The 25354-nt window shown below is 44.8% G+C and overlaps 1 protein-coding gene across 1 annotated transcript in view; it reads left to right on the top strand.

The window, feature by feature from the left end:
- The window catches only part of cntn5 (contactin 5), a gene marked incomplete at its 5' end in the record, with an annotated part of 185283 nt that overhangs the window by 71756 nt on the left and 88173 nt on the right, over positions 1-25354 (top strand). Inside the window, 2 exons of the mRNA XM_080526744.1 lie at positions 3135-3338; positions 19969-20071. Of these exons, the coding sequence (XP_080382870.1) occupies positions 3135-3338; positions 19969-20071 (307 nt within the window). The remainder of the gene's footprint in view (positions 1-3134; positions 3339-19968; positions 20072-25354) is intronic.

The raw sequence follows: 25354 nt of genomic DNA, 5'->3' as shown, positions 1-25354 counted from the left end.
ATGTGGCCAGCCGGGGCTCGAACCGCTGATCTGCCAACCTTGCGATCATTAGACGGCGACTCTACCTCCTGAGACACAGCCGCCGGAAAAGAACTAGCTCTGCAATATCCCAACTCAATTTCCCTAAAATGTACCTAAAATAATTAGTCCACATCTAGTTGTGGAAAAGCTGATCAATAATAATGATCAAAGTTCTGCTGCGAAGTTGTTGCACTGTTGTTTTATTTCAGTGCAGACTGGCAGCACAGGAGCGCCGTTATTCTGTCATGGTCTGATAATGAAGCATTGTTCTTTTTTATTTGATGACTTGTTTGATGGATTGATAGCGTAAAACTTAAGTTGTGAACGAATTGCGAGCGTCAATGCTTTTCTATGATACTACTGATGACGTATCAGCAGTGGTGTAGTCTAGGTGATACGCAGGACTACACCGTATACCCACTAGGAAAGGCCAAGGATTTCCGTATACCCACTTAAAAATGTGCGAGGATACGTAACAGCGTTTTGTGACAGAACTTTCACACTTTCATTCATGAAATTCACCCCGCCTGTGTTACGAAGCACTTGACTTTTGGACCATTGGGACTGACTATAGCGTATACCATCAACGGGAGGAGATGTGACATGAAATGATGTCAAAATGCAGCACTATCATGCACAGATCAGCCTTATAACATGTAATGTTAGATATATATAACGTTAGACAGGGAGCGCAGATGTATTTTTATGGCGTTCAGAAATGAACGATATGAGGCTGGGAGGGAAAAATCACAGTATACCCACTAGAAAACACTAGACTACACCACTGCGTATCAGGGTCTTGAAGGGTCGTCCCATTTCACAGGGAAATATTTCAACCACTACGGCTTGTGGCTCTGTTCCCAGGCCTTGGCTCCAAAGCGAGTGGCACTCGAAAACGAGCCGTAGGGGTAGGAAAGGGAATCGGGCTTGGGCCTAAGTAAGCTCCACGCGTCTGGTTTTCAGTCCAACATTCAACAGAGACAAAAATGTTTACTGTACACTTGTGTCATCTGATTTGTAACTCAGTGTGACATTGTAGAATAATCATTTATTTATATGCACATCTGTGCTGCAAAAGACTGCCGGCAAGAGATTGTTTATATCTCTGTTACTGTTTATCACTAAATAAACTAGAAGACAAACAACTTGGATGTTAGTAACCAGAGAACTGTTCAGTATTGATTAGATGGAGATTTGAGAAGCCTTTGTTGTTGCATTTATTATACACCATTACACTGCAAATGGTAAATGGACTGACTTATATAGACTGACTTATATAGTGCCTTTATCCAAAGCGCTTTACAACGGCCTCTCATTCACCCATTCACACACACATTCACACACCAATGGCGGCAAGCTACAAGGTGCCGGCCGGCCCGCTCACTGGGAGCAATTTGGGGTTCAGTGTCTTGCCCAAGGACACTTCGACATGTGGCCAGCCGGGGGCTCGAACCGCCGATCTGCCAACATTGCGATCATTAGACAGTGGCTCTACCTCCTGAGACACAGCCGCCCCCACTGCACAATGTGCCCTCATATGAGAGGCTGATCTGTTTGGTTGGCTGGGCTGTGTTTCATCACCACGCACACACGCTGAGCGACCAAACTCTTCTTTAATCATAGCCAGTACTCAAGTTGTAAAAGAAAATCAGGGGGGATGGTGGATTTTATCATATGGGGACAATCTTAGCATCCCCACAGCGTCAGTGACTTCAGTGTCAGTGACTTGGTGGTAAACATGTCATTGCATGTGTGCGTGCCCCCTCCCTCGCCCACAGTATTTTACTCAATATGCGCAAAACTAAATGTTGAAAAAGCAGTAATACCACGTTCATTGATAAAATGACATAAGGGATGGAAAGGGGGGATGGCATTTTTAGAAAGGGGATGATTTTGACCGTTTTTATTTCAGGCATTTCAGGCATCCCGCCTCATCCCTCCCTCAACTCGAGTGCTGATCATATCTATAAATAATAATACACTGTGCCTCATCATCTTTGGTTTTCCTGATAGTGAACTGACTGTACTGCGTTTGTAACATCATGAACACAACACAACAGAATGTCGGCCGTGAAGTAGATCATGTTTTACATCCCCCGCACAGTGAAAAACATTAACAAGCAAATGACTTAAATCTCTCTCCCAAGGTTGTTCCTCGGCCTCTCACAGAGCCCAGTGGGGTGTGTGCATTACTCTCATCTGTCTGCTCTCTCCACATCCTCCTCCAGAGAACATATACAGCTCTATGCTCTCTCTCTCCACATTCTGGGGCGGCTGCGTCTCAGGAGGTCGAGGCTGGTGGAGGTAGAGGCTGTGTCTCAGGAGGTAGAGGCTGGTGGAGGTAGAGGCTGTGTCTCAGGAGTCGAGCCCCGGCTGGCCACATGTCGAAGTGTCCTTGGGCAAGACACTGAACCCCGAAATTGCTCCCAGTGAGCGGGGCCGGCTGGCGCCTTGCATGGTAGCTTGCCTACCTCGCCATTGGTGTGTTAATGGGTGAATGAGAGGCCGATGTAAAGCGCTTTGGATAAAGTGATCCGCAACACCCCCGTCCTGGACTCCTTCAAATCAGCCCTTAAAACCCATCTGTTCACCTAGGCCTTTGGCCCCTAGTCACTGTTTCTGTTTTGTTTTGTTTGTTTCCTGTTTTGTCTGTATGACCATTTCCTCTAGAATTGTAAAGCGTCCTTCGGTTTTATGAAAGGCGCTATACAAATCCAAGTTATTATTAGTAGTATTATTATTATATGTGCAGTCCATTTACCATTTCGTGAGCTTAGAATTATAATCTCCGTTTAGGGCAGTTCAGAGATATTGAGGGTCAAAGTTTTTACATTCCATTATGTTTTGTGAGATGGAACCTTTGTATTTTATGAATTACTAACTCAAAAATGTAAACATTTTAAAAATAACACCACACAGGCATTAATAAACACCTAATGGATCAGATTATGTAAAAAAACTACATTTTATCAAAAATGGAGATAGAACCTTATAATTCTAACGTCACGATTTACCATTTTCTCCTCCAGAGATAGTATACAGCTGGGTGTTCCTCTCTCTCACCTGTCTGGTCTCTCCTCCTCCTCCTCCTCCTCCTCCTCCTCCTCCTCCAGAGATTGTGTACAGCTGGGTGTTCAACGAGTTCCCCTCCTTCGTGGCCGAGGACAGTCGGCGGTTCGTCTCCCAGGACACGGGCCACCTGTACATCTCCAAGGCGCAGCCCTCAGACGTGGGCAGCTACATCTGCCTGGTGAAGAACGCCGTCACCAACGCCCGCGTCCTGAGCCCCCCCACCCCGCTGACGCTGAGGACGGACGGTGAGGCTCACACACACACACACACACACACACACACACACACACACACACCATACACACTCACGCACACACTTCACTTAGTTTTAACATTGCTCAGATGACAGACCAGATGTTGGGGTAATGGATCGGAACAGTGCTGTCGGATTATCAGAATCATTTCATGATCATTTGGTCCGCATGTCGGCAACCAATCAAAATGTTGGGACTTTTCTTTTGAAACACGGAACTACGTTTCAACACTGCTGAGAATCACAACACAACCCTGCCACCCCCCCCTCCTCCCCCTGGACATTGCTGTGTTAATTGTCGTTAACTCTGTGTTCGATGTGCTCATGTTATCTGTTGCTTGTTGTTTCTGAGTTGTACTAGCAGGATTGCATACGGCACGTGAGGTATATAAGGATGCTGCGAGTGGCTTAGGACATTATGCTCTGTAATACATTTCGACAAACTTGACGTAAGATATTCAGTAGTTTTTCTGTGTTTTTGCAGAGAATTTCGGTCGAGTGGGGAAAAAGCGTCATGAATTCTTAACGTACTCAGAATAGATTGTGAGCTAGTGCTCTGTCATTAGCGGGGAGTGCTGCTTTCTCCACAGACAACACTGTGCTCTGGTGAAAACCGGCCTTCGGGGAAATCATTTCACGGCATAAAATTAACTGAATCAATGACTCCTCCACTGGCCTTTCTACCTCAGACTACACAGAGAGGCTAACTCTCTCTCACCTAGCAGCGATGTCAGTTGGATGTCACCTAGCAGTGATGTCAGTTGGATGTCACCTAGCAGTGATGTCAGTTGGATGTCACCTAGCAGGGATGTCAGTTGGATGTCACCTAGCAGGGATGTCAGTTGGATGTCACCTAGCAGGGATGTCAGTTGGATGTCACCTAGCAGGGATGTCACCTAGCAGTGATGTCACCTAGCAGTGATGTCACCTAGCAGGGATGTCAGTTGGATGTCACCTAGCAGTGATGTCACCTAGCAGTGATGTCAGTTGGATGTCACCTAGCAGGGATGTCACCTAGCAGTGATGTCACCTAGCAGGGATGTCACCTAGAAGGGATGTCAGTTGGATGTCACCTAGCAGGGATGTCACCTAGCAGTGATGTCACCTAGCAGTGATGTCAGTTTCATGTCACCTAGCAGTGATGTCAGTTGGATGTCACCTAGCAGGGATGTCAGTTGGATGTCACCTAGCAGTGATGTCACCTAGCAGGGATGTCACCTAGCAGGGATGTCACCTCAACCCTCCGATTCCTGGGGGTGCACATACAGGATGACCTGTCCTGGAAGATCAACACAGCAGCCATCATCAAGAAGGCACAACAGCGGCTCTACTTCCTGAGAGTCCTCAGGAAAGACCACATCGGACAGGAGATGCTGGTGACCTTCTACCGCTGCGCAGTGGAGAGCATCCTCACCTACTGCATCTGCATCTGGTTCTCCAGCTGCACAGCCGCAGAGAGGAATGCGCTACAGAGAGTCGTGAGATCGGCCCAGAAGATCACCGGCGCCCCCCTCCCCTCTCTGGAAGAGCTGTACAACACACGCTGCCTCAGGAAGGCCTCCAAGATCTCCAGAGACCCATCCCACCCTGGGTACGAACACTTTGCTCGGCTGCCCTCGAACAGGCGGTTCAGGACCATGTTCGCAAGGACAAACAGACTGAAGCTCAGCTTCTACCCCAGGGCCATTCAGGCCCTGAACACAGCAAAGACCTAGGTTCTAGGCCCTGGACAATCTAGACAATTTGATGGCAGCTACTAGATTGAAATCAAGTGTAACACTGAAACACAACTGTGAACATTTCAAACCTGCAAACTGCGACACTTTAAATGAATGTGCAATAACACTATGTGCAATATGACAACCCTCGGGTACATAAGGTTCAGAGATAGGAAATGTTAGAATAGGTATAGCATAGCATAGAGTACAGCACAGTGTTTTATTTGTATAGTATAGTATAGTGGATAGTGTACATAGCCTTTATTTATGTAAACCAGCTCTTTTCCCTTCTTGTTTTTAGTTTTTTTTCCTAGCACCAGGGGAGCCCCCCCTCCCAAATTTTGTTGTTTGGTACCTGTACTATATCAATGACAATAAAGACCATTCATTCATTCATTCATAGCAGGGATGTCAGTTCGATGTCACCTAGCAGTGATGTCAGTTGGATGTCACCTAGCAGTGATGTCAGTTGGATGTCACCTAGCAGTGATGTCACCTAGCAGGGATGTCAGTTGGATGTCACCTAGCAGTGATGTCACCTAGCAGGGATGTCAGTTGGATGTCACCTAGCAGTGATGTCACCTAGAAGGGATGTCAGTTGGATGTCACCTAGCAGTGATGTCAGTTGATGTCAGTTGGAACTTTGTCAAGGTTCCAGAGGGCAGTTGAGAGTGTAAGTCAAATGATTAAGTAAAATGTATTTCTATAGCACCTATCCCAGACCAGGGGTCACAAAGTGCTTTACGTATATAAGATAACATAATGAAAGAACAAAAGTCATAGCAGGTTAAAATAGGCAAACAAGTGAAAATAAGAACAAGTAACAAACAAGTGTACGACAATATCAACAGGACACAGAAAGACAGGCTTCTTTTGGGGTTAGCCAAAAGCCTGTCTGTACAGGACAGTCTTTAGATGTTTTTTTTAAAAGCCTAGACCGAGAACCGCTGATCTAAGATCCAAGGGAAGAGCGTTCCAAAGTTTCGGAGCCACGGTTTGGAATGCTCCATCACCTTTGGTGAGCTAAAGACAGCTAAAGACTGTCTTGTATAGACAGGCTTTTGGATAGCCCCAAGGGCCTGTCTTTCTGTGTCCTGTTGATATTGTTGTACACCTGTTGTCTGTTACTTGTTTTTATTTTTCACTTGTTTGCCTGTTTTAACCTGCTGTGGCTTTCGCTCTTGTATTATGTTTTATTGTGTTTCTTCCTTGTTATGTAAAGCACTTTGTGACCCTTGGTCTGGGAAAGGTGCTGTATAAATACATTTCATTTTCTTACTTACTACTTTTTAATCTGGCACAGGGGACAACCAACAAACCCTGGTCAGAGATGTCTGTCGTTGTCATGGTTTCAGAGGGCCTTTGAGAGTGCACCCCGGTGCAGTTGTGAAAAGGATGTTTATGCTCGCGAATCAGGTCGAGGTCGGTGGATGTTCCAGCACTTATTTAATTCTGCAGGATGACGTCCCCCCCCCGCTTCAGAAAGTTCAGTTTCGATCTGCGTAACCTTGTCGTGTGAAACGTTCCTCTGAGACGTACATAATGTTAATACATTACCATATTAAATTGGCAGATTGTCCATCTTTGTTAATGAGAGGAAGGATGAGAATGGTGCCTGGTCATAAACGTGTGTTCAGACATTGTACACATGCAGGTACAATAAGCAGAAGGAATACATCGGGTTTCTTCCACAGGTGGTGGAAAAACTTTGAGATGACTTCTCCATATGTGACACAGTCTGATAATTTGGCCCGCATGTCGGTAACCAATCAAAATGTTCTGACTTTTCTTTTGAAACACGGAACTACGTTTCAACGTTGTTGAGAATCACAACACAACAAACTCTCTAGTCAAGCCAAAATAGCAGTAGCCACTGCTCCCCTGACCTAGAATACTTGACTGTTAAATGCCGACCCACATACCTCCCGAGGGAATTCAACGCAGTGTACATAACATGTGTTTACATTGCGCCAAACGCGGATGGTAGCTTAGCATTGGCGCGGCTATATGACGTCATCAGTGGTGAACAAAGCGCGGACCCACAGGCAGTCCATATTATCGCCGGAGACTTTAATCATGCTGACCTGAAGGTAGTACTACCCAAGTTCTATCAGCATGTTAAATGTGCAACAAGAGGAGAAAAAACACTGGATAAGGTATACACCAACATCAAGCTTGCTTACAAGGCTAGACCGCTAGCTCATCTAGGCATGTCTGACCATGTGTCAATCCTCCTGATCCCAGCCTACACTACCATGAGGAAAAGTGCTCCCATCACCACTAAGACTGTCAGAACCTGGCCAGCAGGGTCCGCTCCACTGCAGATCTGCCTAAATGACACCTCATGGCAGGAATATGAGCATGAGGACCTGGAACAGTTCACGTCGTCAGTTCTGAACCACATAGTGAACTGCACCAACTCAGTTACCGTGGACAAACGGGTCCGGGTCTACCCCAACACGAAGCCATGGATGACTGGGAAGGTCCAAAAACTGATCAATGAGAGGGACAACGCCTTCGCAGGGAAGGGCACACTGCTGTACAGCACCACCAGGGCTAACCTAAAGCGCGGCATCCGGGAGGCCAAGGCAGACCACAGAGAGAAGATTGAGGAATGCTTCCTGAGCAACGACTCCAGGCGGGTGTGGCAGGGGGTTCAGCACATGACAAACTTCAGAGCCAACAGGTTCACAGCCGCAGAGGACGACCCCCTGCTGGCGGAAAAGCTGAACTCCTTCTACGCCCGGTTCGACGAGGGGCGAACGGAGGTAACCACAACACAAACACCACTCTCTCCAGCTCTCAGCAGCCTCACCCTCACAGAGCATAAAGTGAGTGCTGAAGGCGGTGGACCCCAGGAAAGCCTCAGGGCCGGATGGCGTCCTGGGACGGGTGCTGAGGGACTGCGCCGACCAGCTGGCCGGGGTTTTCACCAACATCTTCAACCAGTCCCTGTCCCAGGCCACCATCCCACCCTGCCTGAAAACCTCAACTATCATCCCAGTCCCGAAGAAAAGCACGGTGAGCTGCCTAAACGACTACCGCCCGGTGGCACTCACACCAATCATCATGAAGTGCTTCGAGAAACTAGTCCGGGCCCACATAGTCACACGCCTCCCGCCCAACCTGGATCCATACCAGTTCGCCTACAGAGCCCACAGGTCCACAGAGGACGCCATCGCGACGACTCTCCACTCCACTCTATCCCACCTGGAGAGGGGAAACAGCTACGCGAGACTGCTCTTTGTGGACTTCAGCTCTGCCTTCAACACCATCCTTCCAGACAGGCTAGTGACCAAACTACTAGACCTGGGACTATCACACTCTATATGTGCATGGATCAAGGACTTCCTGTCCGACCGCCCCCAGAAAAAATCAGGTGTAGTGCTGAGGCACAAATATGTACATTTCAAGCCTGCAAACTGCGACACTTTAAATGAATGTGCAATAACACTATGTGCAATATGACAACCCTAGTCGTCTATCTGTACAGTATAGTATAGTGGATAGTGTACATAGCCTTTATTTATGTAAACCAGCTCCTTTCCCTTCTTGTTTTTTTAGTTTTTTTTTCTTTCCTAGCACCAGGGGAGCCACCCCTCCTAAATGTCGTTGTTTGGTACCTGTACTATAGCAATGACAATAAAGACCATTCATTCATTCATTCATTCATTCATTCAGAAGGTGCGGGTGGGCTCCCACACCTCCACAGCCCTCAGACTCAGCACTGGGTCCCCCCAGGGCTGCGTGCTAAGCCCCATCCTCTACAACCTCTACACCTACGACTTCACCCCCGTCCACCCCAGCAACTCCATCGTAAAGTTTGCAGACGACACCACCGTAGTGGGCTGCATCTCGGGGGGGGACGAGGCGGCGTACAGGGATGAGGTAGAGCAGCTGAGCAAGCTGTGCAAGGTTGACAACCTGCTGCTGAACCAGTCAAAGACCCAGGAAATCATCGTGGACTTCAGGAGGAAAAAATCTGAGGTCCAGCCCCTGCTCATCGACGGAGAGAGCGTAGAGAGAGTCTCAACCCTCCGATTCCTGGGGGTGCACATACAGGATGACCTGTCCTGGAAGAACAACACAGCAGCCATCATCAAGAAGGCACAACAGCGGCTCTTCTTCCTGAGAGTCCTCAGGAAGGACCACAACAAGCAGGAGATACTGGTGGCCTTCTACCGCTGCGCAGTGGAGAGCATCCTCACCTACTGCATCTGCAACTGGTTCTCCAGCTGCACAGCCGCAGAGAGAAATGCGCTACAGAGAGTCGTAAGAACAGCCCAGAAGATCACCGGCGCCCCCCTCCCCTCTCTGGAAGAGCTGTACAACACACGCTGCCTCAGGAAGGCCTCCAAGATCTCCAGAGACCCATCCCACCCTGGGTACGAACACTTTGCCCGGCTGCCCTCGAACAGGCGGTACAGGACCATGGCCGCAAGGACAAACAGACTGAAGCTCAGCTTCTACCCCAGGGCCATCCAGGCCCTGAACACAGCAAAGACCTAGGTTCTGGGCCCTGGACAGTCTGGACAGATTGATGGCAGCTGCTGGATTGAAAAATCAGGTGTAGTGCTGAGGCACAAATGTGTACATTTCAAGCCTGCAAACTGCGACACTTTAAATGAATGTGCAATAACACTATGTGCAATATGACAACCCTAGGGTACATAAGGTTGCAGAGAAATAGGAAATGTTAGAATAGGTATAGCATAGCATAGAGTACAGCACAGTGTTTTATCTGTACAGTATAGTATAGTGGATAGTGTACATAGCCTTTATTTATGTAAACCAGCTCCTTTCCCTTCTTGTTTTTTTTGTGTTTTTTTCTTTCCTAGCACCAGGAAAACCTCCCAAATGTCGTTGTTTGGTACCTGTACTATAGCAATGACAATAAAGACCATTCATTCATTCATTCAAAATACTGCAACAATGCAATGGATTGGGTGAGTAATCCCCACTGCTACCTAGTTAACTAGAACACTACTTTACATTGTTAGCAGGCTCACACAACAAGCTGTGTTAGTTGACTAGTGATGTATCGTTGATTTTCACCCCGCCCATGGCTGCACTAGTGTTAACTCGAGGCGGCTGTGTCTCAGGAGGTAGAGTCGCCATCTAACGATCACAAGGTTGGCAGATCAGTGGTTCGAGCCCCGGCTGGCCACATGTCGAAGTGTCTTTGGGCAAGACACAGAACCCCTAAATTGCTCCCAGTGAGCGGGCCAGCGCCTTGCATGGCAGCTTGCCGCCATTGGTGTGTGAATGTGTGTGTTAATGGGTGAATGAGAGGCCGTTGTAAAGCGCTTTGGAGCAGCTTTGGAGCAGCAAAAAAGGAGCTATATAAGTGCAGTCCATTTACCATTTAACTGTACTCCCGTCACCACAGAGGAGATCTCAGGATATTCCGCAGCCTTACGCGTCAACGCTCTGGGATTAACACTAGAACAGCCGTGTCTATGTTACCTACTATAAGAGTTTAACACTAGAACAGTCGTGTCTATGTTACCTACTATAAGAGCCGCCTGGGGGGTCAAATGACCAGAGTCTTTACAATCGTAAGCTGCTATTTACACACAACGACCACTAGTTGTCCGCTTGTAAATTAGCCTGCCTCCTACACAGAAAAACGTCTAAATAGCTTTTTACTAGCTTATCCTGATGTGATTTTGAAAATGTAAGGATACTGGGTGGTAGAACGCACATATCTAGGAATAGTCATGAAAGGAGGGTCCTGAAATGTTATCGAGTGCAAAGATATAACATTTTCTTTTACTCACAGGGTCAAATGACCTCAAATGACCCCACCCATGGCTGTTCTAGTGTTAACTGTACACCCGTTAACGCAAAGGAGATCTCAGGATATTCCGCAGCCTTACGCATCGACATTCTGGGATTAAAAGGCTGCAAACGACATTGGCCCACCTCACAGTCCCTCCCAAGCTACCTGTGCCCCCTGGCTGCTGGAGACCGGCCAATCAGCTGAGGCCGTCTGGTCCCCTCCGAGAGAGAGTGAGCGATACTTAGAGAAGATGTAGCGCCTGCCGTATCTGCATGTGGTTCAGTCCTGCCTGCTCCACTTCTGACTCTCTTAATCACAGTTGCCTGGGCGCATCTGTGCTCCATTATAAGCCGCAGTAAATCATTGACCTTCCCTTCACACTCTACAGAAAACACCTGACAGGACTACAGGTAGCGTCCTGGATTGATGAAGGCCCTGTTCTCAGAGACATGCTGAGTGTTCTTACAGAGTGATTCATCTGTGATGCTAATGAACCTTCCCTTTACTACAGCTAGCGTTAGCCTGGGTGTGCCTTCATTTTGCAAGGCATTGTGTCTTCAGTTTCCTGTGACAGTTATAGCACAATATCCTTACATTTTCAAAACCCCATCAGGATAAGCTAGTTTAAAGCTATTTTGCAGTTCTTATGTCGTAGGAGGCAGGCTAATTTACAAGCTGGCCAACTAGTGGTCGTTGTGTGTAAGTAGCAGATTCCCATTGTAAAGACTATGGTCATTTGACCCCCGACGCGGCTCTTATAGTAGGTAACATAGACACGGCTGTTCTAATGTTAAGGTAGCCAAATGGGGTACAGTGAACAGATAGTCACAGCTATGTCGTACGGACAGCTGAGTGGATCATCGGCTGCCCCCTGCCTCCCATCACTGACCTCCATAGCTCCAGATCATTGAAGAGAGCACTTGTTTGTGGCTGACCCCTCACATCCAGCTCACAGCTTGTTTGAATGACTCCCTTCTGGACAGCGGTACAGGGCCAGCAGGTCAAAAACAGTTTCTTCCCCAAAGCCACAGCCCTCCTCAATAACTCCTGATCATTGCACCTTGCACTTAACATGTTTTTCCACTAAGTTGTACAGTATGTTTATTCACTCATATTGGTACTGTATATATTGTCTTGAGTATTTTTGTATTGTCGTCTTGTTTTTGTATGTACTGTAGCTTGTTCAGCATGGTAGAATACCAAGTCATGTTAGGAACATGACTGTGCACTGCACATGGCGAATAACGTTGAATTGAATTGAATGTAGCAATGACTTAGTGTGACTTGCTAATACAGAAATGACTAACAACATAAACACATCAACTGGTCTTGACGACCAGACAATGATAGTGCAAAAAAAATGAAGTTTTCCTGCTGGAAGCCAAGGTCAGACGCTCCTTCTGTCTGGCCCTGAGCCCACAGCGCCCATGGTGTCATCGGACTAGGTTATATTTTATTCAACTGACATTTAGATTCATACAGTGTTTTTTTTCTCAGACTGATAGAAATGTATTATTCCCTCGGGTACATCTATTATAACACACAAAAATATGTGATTTGGGTATGTGACTGACAGGCAGGGTCTATGGTTATGGAGTGGTCGTTATTATTTGCTAATGACTACATTTTTACGAGTGTGGTGGTTCATTAAAGATGATGATGGAGAAGATTGTGAGTACCCACTCACTCACTCAGATTTATGAGTGGATCAGAAATTAGGCCTGGGTGGTGCATGCCACGTAATAAAGCAGAAATGCCTTAAAACACCAATAATAATAAAAATAAGGGATTAGGAAAGTTCTGAAACCCTATTATACTGAGTAGGGGTTGAAGCACAAATTGTCTTAAAAAAAAAAATCGGCTATATTAGCTACTGGTCATAGGCACTTACTTGTACCAGTACACATGATTTCGAATACCAAATACAAATATTTCCAAATGAAAACGCTAACAGTTTATTTACTAGTCACCTATGGAGTGTCCAGTACAAACCTGCTATGTTCACTACCAGACAGCACTCAATTATTTGACTATGATGCAATCACTTTATCACTATGATAGTCCAGGTCTACCACTCCTCATGAACCAGTAATGTCACCTATAAGGTGGCTGTGGCGCAGGAGGTAGAGGCTGGTGGTGGTAGGGGCTGTGTCTCAGGAGGTAGAGTCGCCGTCTAATGATCGCAAGGTCGGCAGATTGGCAGTTCGAGCCCCGGCTGGCCACATGTTGAAGTGTCCTTGGGCAAGACACTGAACCCCAAATTGCTCCCAGTGAGCCTTGCATGGTAGCTTGCCGCCATTGGTGTGTGAATGTGTGTGTGAATGGGTGAATGAGAGGCCGTTGTAAAGCGCTTTGGATAAAGGCGCTATATAAGTGCAGTCCATTTACCATTTACAAGTGGCCCTAAACCCCCACCACATCACATGCAGTTGTTTTTGTTTTTAGCCACAAAGAGCAGACACAGACAGAAATTGTTTTTATCAATTCCAGCCACTGCAGACATTAAATATACTGTGGCATAAACAAGTGAAATAGTTACATATATTATACAGTATACAGTGTGAAGGGCTGCTTTGAAGCCATAAATGTGTTGAATGAGATAAAAACTAAATCCTAACATTTCTTGTACACAGCCCATATTTTTACCAGTCCTATTTCCTTTCTCCTGACAGCCTTCATGTTCATCTCATACAATACAACATTGTGCGTGGTAAAGCTTGTTTGTGGATTTGTTTGGCCTCAAATGCTGTGATAAAGACGTCCATTTATCTAAGTGAACATCATTGTTTACGTTGTTTGTTAAGCGTCATGTAATTCATGTACAGTGCTGAGGACAAAGGCTTGTTCAAGCTCGCGGCTCATGTGCAATGTTTGTCGAGCTCAACACGCCTGTGAAAGGAGACGCACACTCTTGTAAAATCCATATCACCATCTCCCATTTAATAAGACAGATAATGGTAATTAGGTCCTGAATGGGAGTGTTTTCCTTTGTTATTGCAAATTTGCTCAATGCCATCTGACATACAGTATACTTAGTGCAAATGGATATAGAGGGGTCCTTAACATACAGATGAACAAACAAATAAACCGTGTCCCTAGGCTGTGGCTGACGGAGAGGAAGTGGCAGTTGAACCGCCGTCAATTAGGTTGTTTTGAATTAGGGGAGGGGGGGGGGGCGGTTTACATGTCCTCCCTTTCCATGCGGCTACTGCAACTGTCGTAGAATTACCAAATTGTTTAGTGTACGGTGTCCATTTTAGGACATTGGGGCAGGGTGTGGCGCAGGAGGTAGAGCCGCCGTCTAATGATTACAAGGTCGGCAGATCAGTGGTTCGAGCCCCGGCTGGCCACATGTCGAAGTGTCCTTGGGCAAGACACTAAACCCCACAATGGCAGCTTGCCGCCATTGGTGTGTGAATGTGTGTGTGTGTTGGAAAGCGATTTGGAGCAGCAAAAAAGGCGCTATATAAGTGCAGTCCATCCATTTACATGCTCAGTTTCTCAGTTGTCAGATCGAACATATTTTCTTTTTGCAACTGGGTGAAATACGTGTTTTATTTATTAATAAAACAGTAAACAAGTATTTCAACAACCAGTGGTCAAATGGGAAGAGCCAATACTTTATAAAAAAACTAAAATCTAGCATCTACCCAACTGACGTTGTCTCTCTGAGGGTCTGGGGACCAGAACATGGAGCCAGTGGAGGCCCAGGTGCTGAATGTCTTAGCTTGTGTGTCAGACACAATTTGAGCTCATGAACTTGTGTTCTTGTTCATGCATTGCTTTAACAAAATGTGAGCATTGCGAGCGAGGTGGAGCCTCGTATAAACCACAGCAAACTGCCTGAGACAACTTACTACTTTCACTGAGTCCATCTGGCTATCTAGTCAAGCACATTCACTCCAAAATATGGAATAAAATAGACACGGTTAGTATTATTTTCATTAATGAAAATATTCCTATATGCAACAGGCATATAGCTGACAGTAGCCTAGATAATTGGCTTATATATACAGGTATATATAAGCCAGTTCTTTTCAGGTCACTGAAATTAGATTTATAGCGCCCAGCCTGGAGTTAAATGACCACAAAATACAAGTATATACAGGGAGATGTGTCAAACTCAAACATATGGAAACACATTGGAAATGATCCAATAGCCAGTGAGCCTACAGTATATCACCCTGTGAAATACCAGACAGTGTCCAGCTGTCCAGGTCATTCTATAATGATGTTACCTAATTATGAACTATTACCCATTACATGTAATACAATCCTTCTCCTGCACCTTCTGATCTGTATTCCAGGGCAAGGCTTTACCCTTTAGACGTGACCTTTGACTTGTGTAAGCGAAAGCAGATTCTAACTTCATTACCTGGCTGTATCTGCATCTGCCCTATTAATTATGGGCTCACGGTGAATTCATCACTGCTTCCCCCCTGCACATAATGTCTCAGGTCTGACCAAGGGATATATCATAAAACCGCCTCAGATCCATGTAGGCCGTGCCACAGGCTGGGTAGCCCCCCCACCCCCACTCCCCCCCCCTGTGATGATGAATCGCTCCCAGCAGTAGATACCAGCAGTAGATACCAGCCCCACCAGACCAAAGACAACCCTGTGGCATTCCTGCTTCAGATCAAATCAGATCGTACTTGTCACACACATCAAGTCACGTACGTCAGGGAACCTCCTCTCTCCACCAGCGGGGTCAGGGGACAGTTGTGCCCGGGTAGTGTTGACTGCTGCATCCACGTAGAGAGGTAAATTATTGTCCGGTTGGATAAATCTTCATTTAGAACAAATCATGTCTTTGTGGACACTCGTGGTGGAGGTAGAGGCTGTGGCTCAGGAGGTAGAGGCTGGTGGAGGTAGAGGCTGTGGCTCAGGAGGTAGAGGCTGGTGGAGGTAGAGGCTGTGGCTCAGGAGTTAGAGGCTGGTGGAGGTAGAGGCTGTGGCTCAGGAGGTAGAGGCTGGTGGAGGTAGAGGCTGTGTCTCAGGAGGTAGAGGCTGTGTCTCAGGAGGTAGAGGCTGGTGGAGATAGAGGCTGGTGGAGGTAGAGGCTGGTGGAGGTAGAGGCTGGTGGAGGTAGAGGCTGTGGCTCAGGAGGTAGAGGCTGGTGGAGGTAGAGGCTGGTGGAGGTAGAGGCTGTGGCTCAGGAGTTAGAGGCTGGTGGAGGTAGAGGCTAGTGGAGGTAGAGGCTGCACTTGAATAAGGCGCTATATAAGTCAGTCCATTTAACCTGCCCGCCATCCAGTTTTTTTGGTCCAAAACGCAAGCTAATGAACTCATGCACCGATGATGAACTGAACTCAGGCAAGCTGAGCCTTAATAGAGAAAGCTGTTCTCCCAGATTCAACACTGTGTATTATGAGGTGAAGTCATTACCACCATGCAGATTCATATGCTTTACATGATATAATATGATATGATGTATAGATATGATATGATAGATATGATGTATAGATATGATAGATTTGATATGATAGATATGATGTATAGATATGATAGATATGATATGATATATATGATGTATAGATATGATATGACCACTTTTCAAAAAATGCCGGTCGAGAGAGGACGCTGGCGTTGCTTGTTCGCCGCTTCTCCGCCCGAAATCTAGGTGTAACTGCAGAGGCAGGCTAATTTACAAGACGGCCAACTAGTGGTCGTTGTGTGTATGTAGCAGCTTCCCATTGTAAATACTATGGTCATTTGACCCCCGGGGCGGCTCTTGGAGTAGGTGAAAAAGGCACGGCTGTTCTAGTGTTAATGGGGGGGCTTGTTGTGAAACAGTAGCTCCTATACATGTCTTTCGCTTGCCAAATTTGTGAGTTGATATTAATTATTAATCAAATTTGTGTTATTGTGATTCTGATGAGGTTCCATTGTCAGATCTCCCGTAGGAGAGAGTGCTGCAAAATGTGGTCAGGTCTGATAAATAAACTATTTTCACATAAATATGAATTGTTTTTATCCCTGCAAAAGCAAAGCAAACATGTACCAACACCAACGTTGTAGCCTGTTGTGTTATGCTATGCTGTTGGTCCCACAAATATTATACTAGCTTTGGAAGTCCCTAACTAAAGGCTATATATTGTCAAAGTTGCCCATTATTACTGTCTATTAATGCATGGTTGATATATGCATACTACCATGCTCTATCAATGACAGAGAAAGGTTTGGTGATGGTTTCACAAATTCATCTCCAGTTATAATGTATATGTGGCTAGTCTGTGCATTTTAAATAATCTAGTCAGCTGTGGTCATGTAAAATGCAGCCCATCTTATCATCTGGTAGGCACAAACATAAGTAATCACTGCCACTTCGTACTTATTTATTTATTTATTTTGCCTTTATTTAACCAGGGTCGGTCCTATTGAGATACAATGGTCCCTTTTTCAAGGGAAGCCTGGCCAAGACAGCAGCTCAACATCAAGTTTCAACAGCCAAAACAAAACAGCACAATTACACAATAAAACAACACCAGATCAACAACATAAAATAGACTAAATACAATTTGATCAGAGCAATAGGATAAAATCAATGGGACTTTCATATAAAATATAAAATATAAAACAGGAGCAAGAACGATATGAATAAATAGAATAAAATAATGGGACTTTCATACAAAACAGGGGCAAGAACGATACAAGGCTGATTCCAAGTTACTCACTTGGTACTGGATAGTGTCTCCTAGTGACAAGGTTGCCAACAGTCTCTCCATGTAGGCTAAAAGCTGTACAGTCACGTTGTTGTGACCCTTAGCAGTGCTTAGAGGACCTATGATGAAAGAATAATGCTAAATGAAACTGCTGCTTCTGGCTCTCCCCCATGAGTGTCGACCTACACTACTGCGTCACATTTGATAAACAGAAAAGGGCAAACTAATTATGAATTGTCAAGCTGAAAGGCTTGTATAGGGATTAACTTTCTCCTTTGACCCGTATGCATAATATCATAATGTCGACATGAATGATGAAATGACTTTTGGTTGTATAACACAGGTTGTATAACACGCGCTAGTCTTAAAAAGCCTTAAAGTCAAAAATCCAGCAGTCCAATTATCAAGGCCTAAAAAGGCCTTACATTTCAGTTATTCGGTCTAAAAATGAGATGCTAGGTCTTAAAAATGAGATCCTGCAAGGAAATCGGTCCGACCACATCTATTTACGCAGAAATTAATCACTAACAAATGCCAATTCACTTCCTTTTTTGTCTATGGCAGTGAAATCCCTAATTTCATCACCTCGAGGATGACAAAAAGCTATCATACGGTGTCGCGATAGGTCTAAAATGATATCCAAAGAGGTCTAAAAAAAGGTCTAAAAAGGTCTTACATTTGTTGTGTTGACCCCTGATAACACTCACGAAAGGTTGACATAAACATTGTCTATCTCAAATGGTAGAGGTTGTGTCTCAGGAGGTAGAGGCTGTGTCTCAGGAGGTAGAGGCTGTGTCTCAGGAGGTAGAGGCTGTGTCTCAGGAGGTAGAGGGTGTGTCTCAGGAGGTAGAGGCTGGTGGAGGTAGAGGCTGTGTCTCAGGAGGTAGAGGCTGTGTCTCAGGAGGTAGAGGCTGTGTCTCAGGAGGTAGAGGCTGGTGGAGGTAGAGGCTGTGTCTCAGGAGGTAGAGGCTGTGTCTCAGGAGGTAGAGGCTGTGTCTCAGGAGGTAGAGCCGCCGTCTAATGATCGCATGGTTGGCAGATCGGCGGTTCGAGCCCCGGCTGGCCACATGTCGAAGTGTCCTTGGGCAAGACACTGAACCCCAAATTGCTCCCAGTGAGCGGGCCGGCGCTTTGCATGGTAGCTTGCCACCATTGGTGTGTGAATGTGTGTGTGAATGGGTGAATGAGAGGCCGTTGTAAAGCGCTTTGGATAAAGGCGCTATATAAGTCAGTCTGTTTACCATTTAACACAAATCTCCCATCTGTCGTAAATGACAGTCATCATCTCCTTTGCAAACATGGCCTGTACAGTGTAGAAAGTCAACACACCCCTTCACTTTCTCCACATTTTGTTGTGTTATAGACGTAATTTAAAATGGATTAAATCAAAAATATATATCATCAATCCACACACAATACTCCATAATGACGAAGTGAAAACAAGTTTTTAGAAATGTCTGTAAGTAAATGTATTAAAATTGAAACACAGAAACACCTCATGATGTGCACAATGTCACGTCGTGCGTTCATACCCTTTGCAATGACCCCAAAAAAGTTGCTAAAATGCAAAAAAGTCATCATCGCCTTAGGGAACATAGCCTTCGAGGGGAGGAGGGGAGGCCACAATATTTGAAGGGCTGAAACCATTGTCCAACCACGCACAAACATAATAAAACACCAAATGCGTTGCACCAAAAGTGTTGAAGCTGTAAAGAAACCCACACCTGCTGGAGTGGAGATTAAGGAATAACCTTAATTTATTACAAAACATCATCAAGAAGGAGTGCGTTCTTTCCCCAAATCTGGGACAAGCTTTTTTCTGTGGCGCATCATAAATGCACGGCGCTGCACAGAGCCGCGGAACACACACCCGGGTGGGATAGTACGCATAAGCAGCAGCCGTGAGTTATGGGTAGTCCCAGATCTGTGAACTGCATGATTTAGTGCCCCACGTGTGTGTGTGCTGTGAGACATGAGCACGCCTCTTAACACCAGGACACCTCAGACGCCTCAGGAACTGCAACCCAACACACTTTGTGTTTCATCTTATTGCATCTTTGACTCGCATATCTGCCAGACAGATTTCGCAAACGATGGATATGCAGAGTGCATATATCACTAATTCCCGTCTCGATATGGCACTGTGCAGCTAATAGGTTGGGGGTAAATGGTTGACGGGAGGGGCAGCTGTTTGTTATCCTAGTACTCTGGGACGTTAACGTGGAGTTTTATTTGTTTGCAGTCCCACTCATATTTTTTATTTTATTGACAGATACAGTAGAGATTTAGACAGGAAGGATGGGTGAGAGAGAGAGGAGGGATGACATGCAGGATATGTCCCCGGCCGGAATCGAACAGGGGACCCTGCGGTTACATGGTCAACGCTTAACCCGCTACGCCACCTAAGCGCCCAATTAACGTGGAGGTTTGACTGTCTTTTTGTCTTTTGTTTTCCAGGTATCATGGGAGAGTATGAGCCCAAAATCGAGGTGCATTTCGCTCCGTCTTTTATTGCTGCCAAAGGACTCACTGTGAGGCTGGAGTGCTTCGCCCTGGGCAAGTAAGTACAGTAAACACATCCCCTAAATATACTGAATAGCACTTATATAGCGCCTTTATCCAAAGCGCTTTACAACGGCCTCTCATTCACCCATTCACACACACATTCACACACCAATGGCGAGGTAGGCAAGCTACCATGCAAGGCGTCGGCCTCATTTGAGTGTCAGGCGTCTTTGAGTGTCTAGAAAAGCGCTATATAAGTCTAATGTATTATTATTATTATTATTATTATTATTATTATTATTATTATTATTATTTGACCACCGAGGCAGCTCTTTTAGTAGGTAAAAAAGGCACGGCTGTTCTAGTGTTAACATACAGTACATATGCTTATTGGTCAAATCTAAACAATAATATTTCATATTGTGGTTGGCTGAAACTGTCCTGTTTCCTAAGTCCCACTTCCAACTAACCTCTTGTTATTTCGGATCCTTCACACGGACCGACATCTTTCCAGTATTGACGTTGTCCCCGGGCCAACGGATGTTGAATGGCTGTACGGCAGCACAAAAACATCATCCCCGACATGACGACTTGCTTGTACTTGGAATAGAAATGAAGAGGGGGAACTCTGCCCCAGGGAGCAATGCGCTCTCATAATAGAGAAGCAGCAATGTGTTTGTGTATGCAGAGTGCTTTTAATATCTGTTATGTGCACAGAAGGGGGAAGGTTAGGTCTCTGGAAAAATGAAACCGGCCTCCGCTAGTCGATTGCCAAGAGGTAGGTACACAGTAACATTTGTCAGCTTCGTGCAGAAGCGAACAATTGAGTGTAGGGCACTTTCTTTCCTCTGCTGCTCAGTCAGTCTAGCTGGTATTGTGGTTTACAAAGCCTGGGCAGGATGATGCAACATCGTGGCGTTGTGCAGGGTCATGGTGGTTTTGCACGCACATTACAAGGCTTCATGTGAATGTTATTATGATTCAGCCTGGTTGAAGTCCACTTTGAAAAGAGGGACATAATCTGTAGCTTAACCCTAGAACAGCCGTGACTTTTTTTTACCTACTATAAGAGGGGGTCAAATGACCATAGTCTTTATAATGGGAAGCTGCTACTTACACACAACGGCCACTAGTTGGCCGTCTTGTAATTTAGCCTGCCTCCTACACAGAAACACTGCAAAACAGCTTCATACTAGCTTATCCTGATGTGAATTTGAAAATGTAAGGATACTGGGTGGTAGAACGTATCAGACGTTCATTATAAGAGAGTTGTTTAAAGACAAGAAGAGTTTTCAAACTCTTGCTCATCTCCAAAGCGAAGCTGATGGGATGTTTTTTTGCGTAAAAAAAACATATTATTTGAATGTATGTGTACTTAATCCTGTATCATCCCTACTTAATTTCTGTTTATCATTATGTTTGCATGAATAATCTTAAATGCAAACAGCTTCTAATCTACAGAAATCTAAGACCCTGAAATTGTGTCCAACGCTTTCAAGAGGCTCCCTCTGAGGAAAAGCAATTTACAATTAATTATCCTCATTATGATAATAAGCAGTTTCCTGAACGTATACACATTGTGCTGCATGACGCCTGGCTCCGTTCTACTATCTGTGAACTAATTTGGGGTTGATGGCGTTCAGTATGGTGGTGATCCCAATGCTACTTTACACTACAAATTAATGATTCATCAATGCACCCTGTTAGGAGATGTCAGTCTTTATATAGCGCTGAAAATTAACTTCAAATTGTTTTCGTTGTCCTCCTGTTGTCAGTATGGTGGCCCCACTAGTTCAAACAGAACAGAGAGTGTGTTGCTGTGTGGGGAAAGGCGTCATGTTCTATTCTCAGTACAGAATGCAGACAATAGCCTGCGTCTATGACAATATTTTCAATGACAACTTTGCAAATATCAGCTTCTGAAAATCTTCTGATGTTTGTGTCTAAAAATACATGTTCTATGTTGGTCTAGGTGTTGTTATTATTATTGGATACATCACTATTATCTGCTGATGCAGATGATCACACTTTAATTCATGTTTCCTTCGCCGTGTGTGCTGCAGTACTGTACAGTAGTGGAGACGTGGCTATCGGACGTTACTGGCATGTCTGACTGGCTAGCAGATGAAGAAGTTTGACATGAGGTGTTTCAGGTAGAACGTGTGTATCAATGAGCTCAGAGGCTCTACACACACACACACACACACACACACACACACACACACACACACACGCGCACACAGTACACTGACAGGCAGACACACTCACACACTCACAAACACATCACACTGACAGACAGACACACACACACTCACACACACATCACACTGACAGACACACACACACTGTCAAGTTATCTGGGCTTTTTTACAAACCCAAAAAAAGACATTGCCATTGGTGTGTGAACGGGTGAATGACAGACCGTTGTAAAGCGCTTTGGAATTAGGCGCTGTATAAGCCAGTCCATTTACCAATTAATTTACCAGGCACTTCTATCCAATGCTTTTATCTGAAGCACATTTGCTGAAGTCAACAATCAGTCATCATCAGTAAAAGCTTTGTCAGAGTGCCCCGAGGAAGGGAGAAAACAAGTTGTTAGGGTAATTTTATTCATGTACAATTGGATGTTAGGGGGTGACTCTGCCATGGGAAGAGCTCATTCCATCACCAAGAGAGAGAGGCGCAACGCAACCACTACATCCTTACTAAGTGGCCAGCAGAGGTGGAAGTATATAGAAGAAATTGCTTTATTAGGAATAACCCCTTGAGATATGCTATCTCGTTTTCGAGGGGGTCCTAACGTAAGGAGTAAGGAGTGGTTTGGGCTGGGGTTTGGTGAAAGGCCGTCGTTTGCAGATGGGGAGGGGCTGTTCCCTTTACTGCTCTATAGGAGAACACCGGGGTCTCGAATCTGATGTGAGCTGCTACAGGGATTCAGTGTAGGGTGTGGAGGAGGAGGGGGGTAACATGGGAGGATTTGGGAAGATTGACAGGGTTCCCACAGGGCCTTGAAATCCTTGAAAGTTTGTGAATTTGAAAAAAAAAATCAAGGCCTTAAAAGTTTTTGAAAATAGACATGGGTCATTGAAAGTGCTTGAATTCCCCTCTCTCAAAAAAAGATATATATATTTTTTTAAAAAGGTAATTATAGTAGATAAGTCACATTGCTTAACTTAACACAGTAACTTTACACATGGCTATTTCACAATATATTGTTTTGCTGTGCTGTGGTAGAGAAGGCAAGAGACCATCTAGTGTCCAAGCCTCTACATTCAAAATCCTCTCTTTTTAATTGTTGTCTGTGAGCGGATAGTTCCTATTATATAAATTATCATCTAGTTCTGTCTCAAACTATGCCATGTTGGGTCCTTGAATTTTAGGGAATTGAGTCTTGAAAGTCCTTGAAAGGTGCTTGAATTTGATGTTTCAGAAGGTGTGGGAACCCTGGATTGAACACCAGACCAATCTCGAGCAGGGTTTGGACTGCTTCTCTGGTGAGGAATGGGCCTATGCTTTGAATATGTCACATGGTCTGGTGAAACAAGTCCTCAAGTAGGGCCATGAAACTGCAGAAAACTGATGTTATGTTGCTAGTTAACTAGTTATGGTGCTAGTTGACTAGTTATGGTGCTAGTTGACTAGTTATGGTGCTAGTTAACTAGTTATGGTGCTAGTTGACTAGTTATGGTGCTTGTTGACTAGTTATGGTGCTTGTTGACTAGTTATGGTGCTAGTTGACTAGTTATGGTGCTAGTTGACTAGTTATGGTGCTAGTTAACTAGTTATGGTGCTTGTTGACTAGTTATGGTGCTTGTTGACTAGTTATGATACTAGTTAACTAGTTATGGTGCTAGTTAACTAGTTATGGTGCTTGTTGACTAGTTATGGTGCGAGTTAACTAGTTATGGTGCTAGTTGACTAGGTATGTTGCTAGTTAACTAGTTATGGTGCTAGTTGACTAGTTATGTTGCTAGTTGGTTAGTTATGGTGCTAGTTGACTAGTTATGTTGCTAGTTAACTAGTTATGTTGCTAGTTGACTAGTTATTGTTCTAGTTAACTAGTTATGGTGCTAGTTAACTAGTTATGTTGCCAGTTGACTAGTTATAGAGCTAGTTAACTAGTTATGTTGCCAGTTGACTAGTTGTTGTTCTAGTTAACTAGTTATTGTGCTAGTTAACTAGTTATTGTGCTAGTTAACTAGTTATTGTTCTAGTTAACTAGTTATGGTGCTAGTTAACTAGTTATTGTGCTAGTTGACTAGTTATTGTTCTAGTTAACTAGTTATGGTGCTAGTTGACTAGTTATGTTGCCAGTCGACTGGTTATGGTGCTAGTCAACTAGTTATGGTGCTAGTTAAATAGTTTTGTTGCACCTCCCTGCTGGAACATTTCAGTTGGTCGTTCTGGCGCTGCTCTGGTAGTTGAGGGTGTGGATCGAGGACTAGGGATGTCCCGATCCGATATTGATATCGGATATCGCTGCGATATTGGTCCTGAATGCTGGATCGCAGATCGCACCAGAAAAAAAATAGGCACCGATCCGCGTGCGCGATCCGGCGTGTCACTCACGTGATGACAACAGTAGTGGTCAGTGGTCACCAGTGTTGCCACAGTTACTTTGAAAAAGTATTCTGATTACTGATTACTGATTACTCCTTTAAAAAGTAATCTAGTTACTTTACTGATTACTTGATTTTAAAAGTAACTAAGTTAGATTACTAGTTACTTTTTTAGTTACTATTGGCAGCTGCCTAGGCACCCGACCCCCCCCCCCCCCCCCGCAACATAAAAATGAAAACTGGTTTTGCCAAAACTCACTTTATTTTAACAGTAACTTAAATTACATAATTAAACTTTAAACAATAACTTAAAACAACAAAATAAAGAGTCTTTCTTTGCCTCACCCAACTTAAATACTTGTTTTTAAACAATAAAATAAATATAATCTTTATTTAACAGTAACTAGCAAGGAGTGGTTTCACAAAACCTAAAACCTACCCTGACCATTCAGATATGATCCTAATATAATCCTAATCCTAAACTGGGTGAGTCTGAGTTTATCAATGATCAACATTTATGTTCTTGTCATCCTTTGCTGACACAAACTCAAAATAATCCTTATATTTCCAGCTATTTAACGCATATCTCTGTTCTCGCTCCATTGTGTAGGCTACGCTTCTGTTTACATTGTGCAATCAGCGTGGTGATACATGTGAGCAATTCTGCTGCAATCTCGCGATAGTCGAGAGCCGTTTTTTGCGGGCATGGCCTTCTATAGTAACCTCGTGTTGAAAACGTGAGCACTGACGTCACTCCCCAAGACGCGAGAAATGTTTGT

Source organism: Nansenia antarctica (assembly GCF_963989245.1).
Source record: "Nansenia antarctica genome assembly, chromosome: 1".
Taxonomy (NCBI): Eukaryota; Metazoa; Chordata; class Actinopteri; order Argentiniformes; family Microstomatidae; genus Nansenia; species Nansenia antarctica.
The sequence above is the reverse complement of the archived record's forward strand: the minus strand, read 5'-3'. Positions and strand labels throughout refer to the sequence as shown.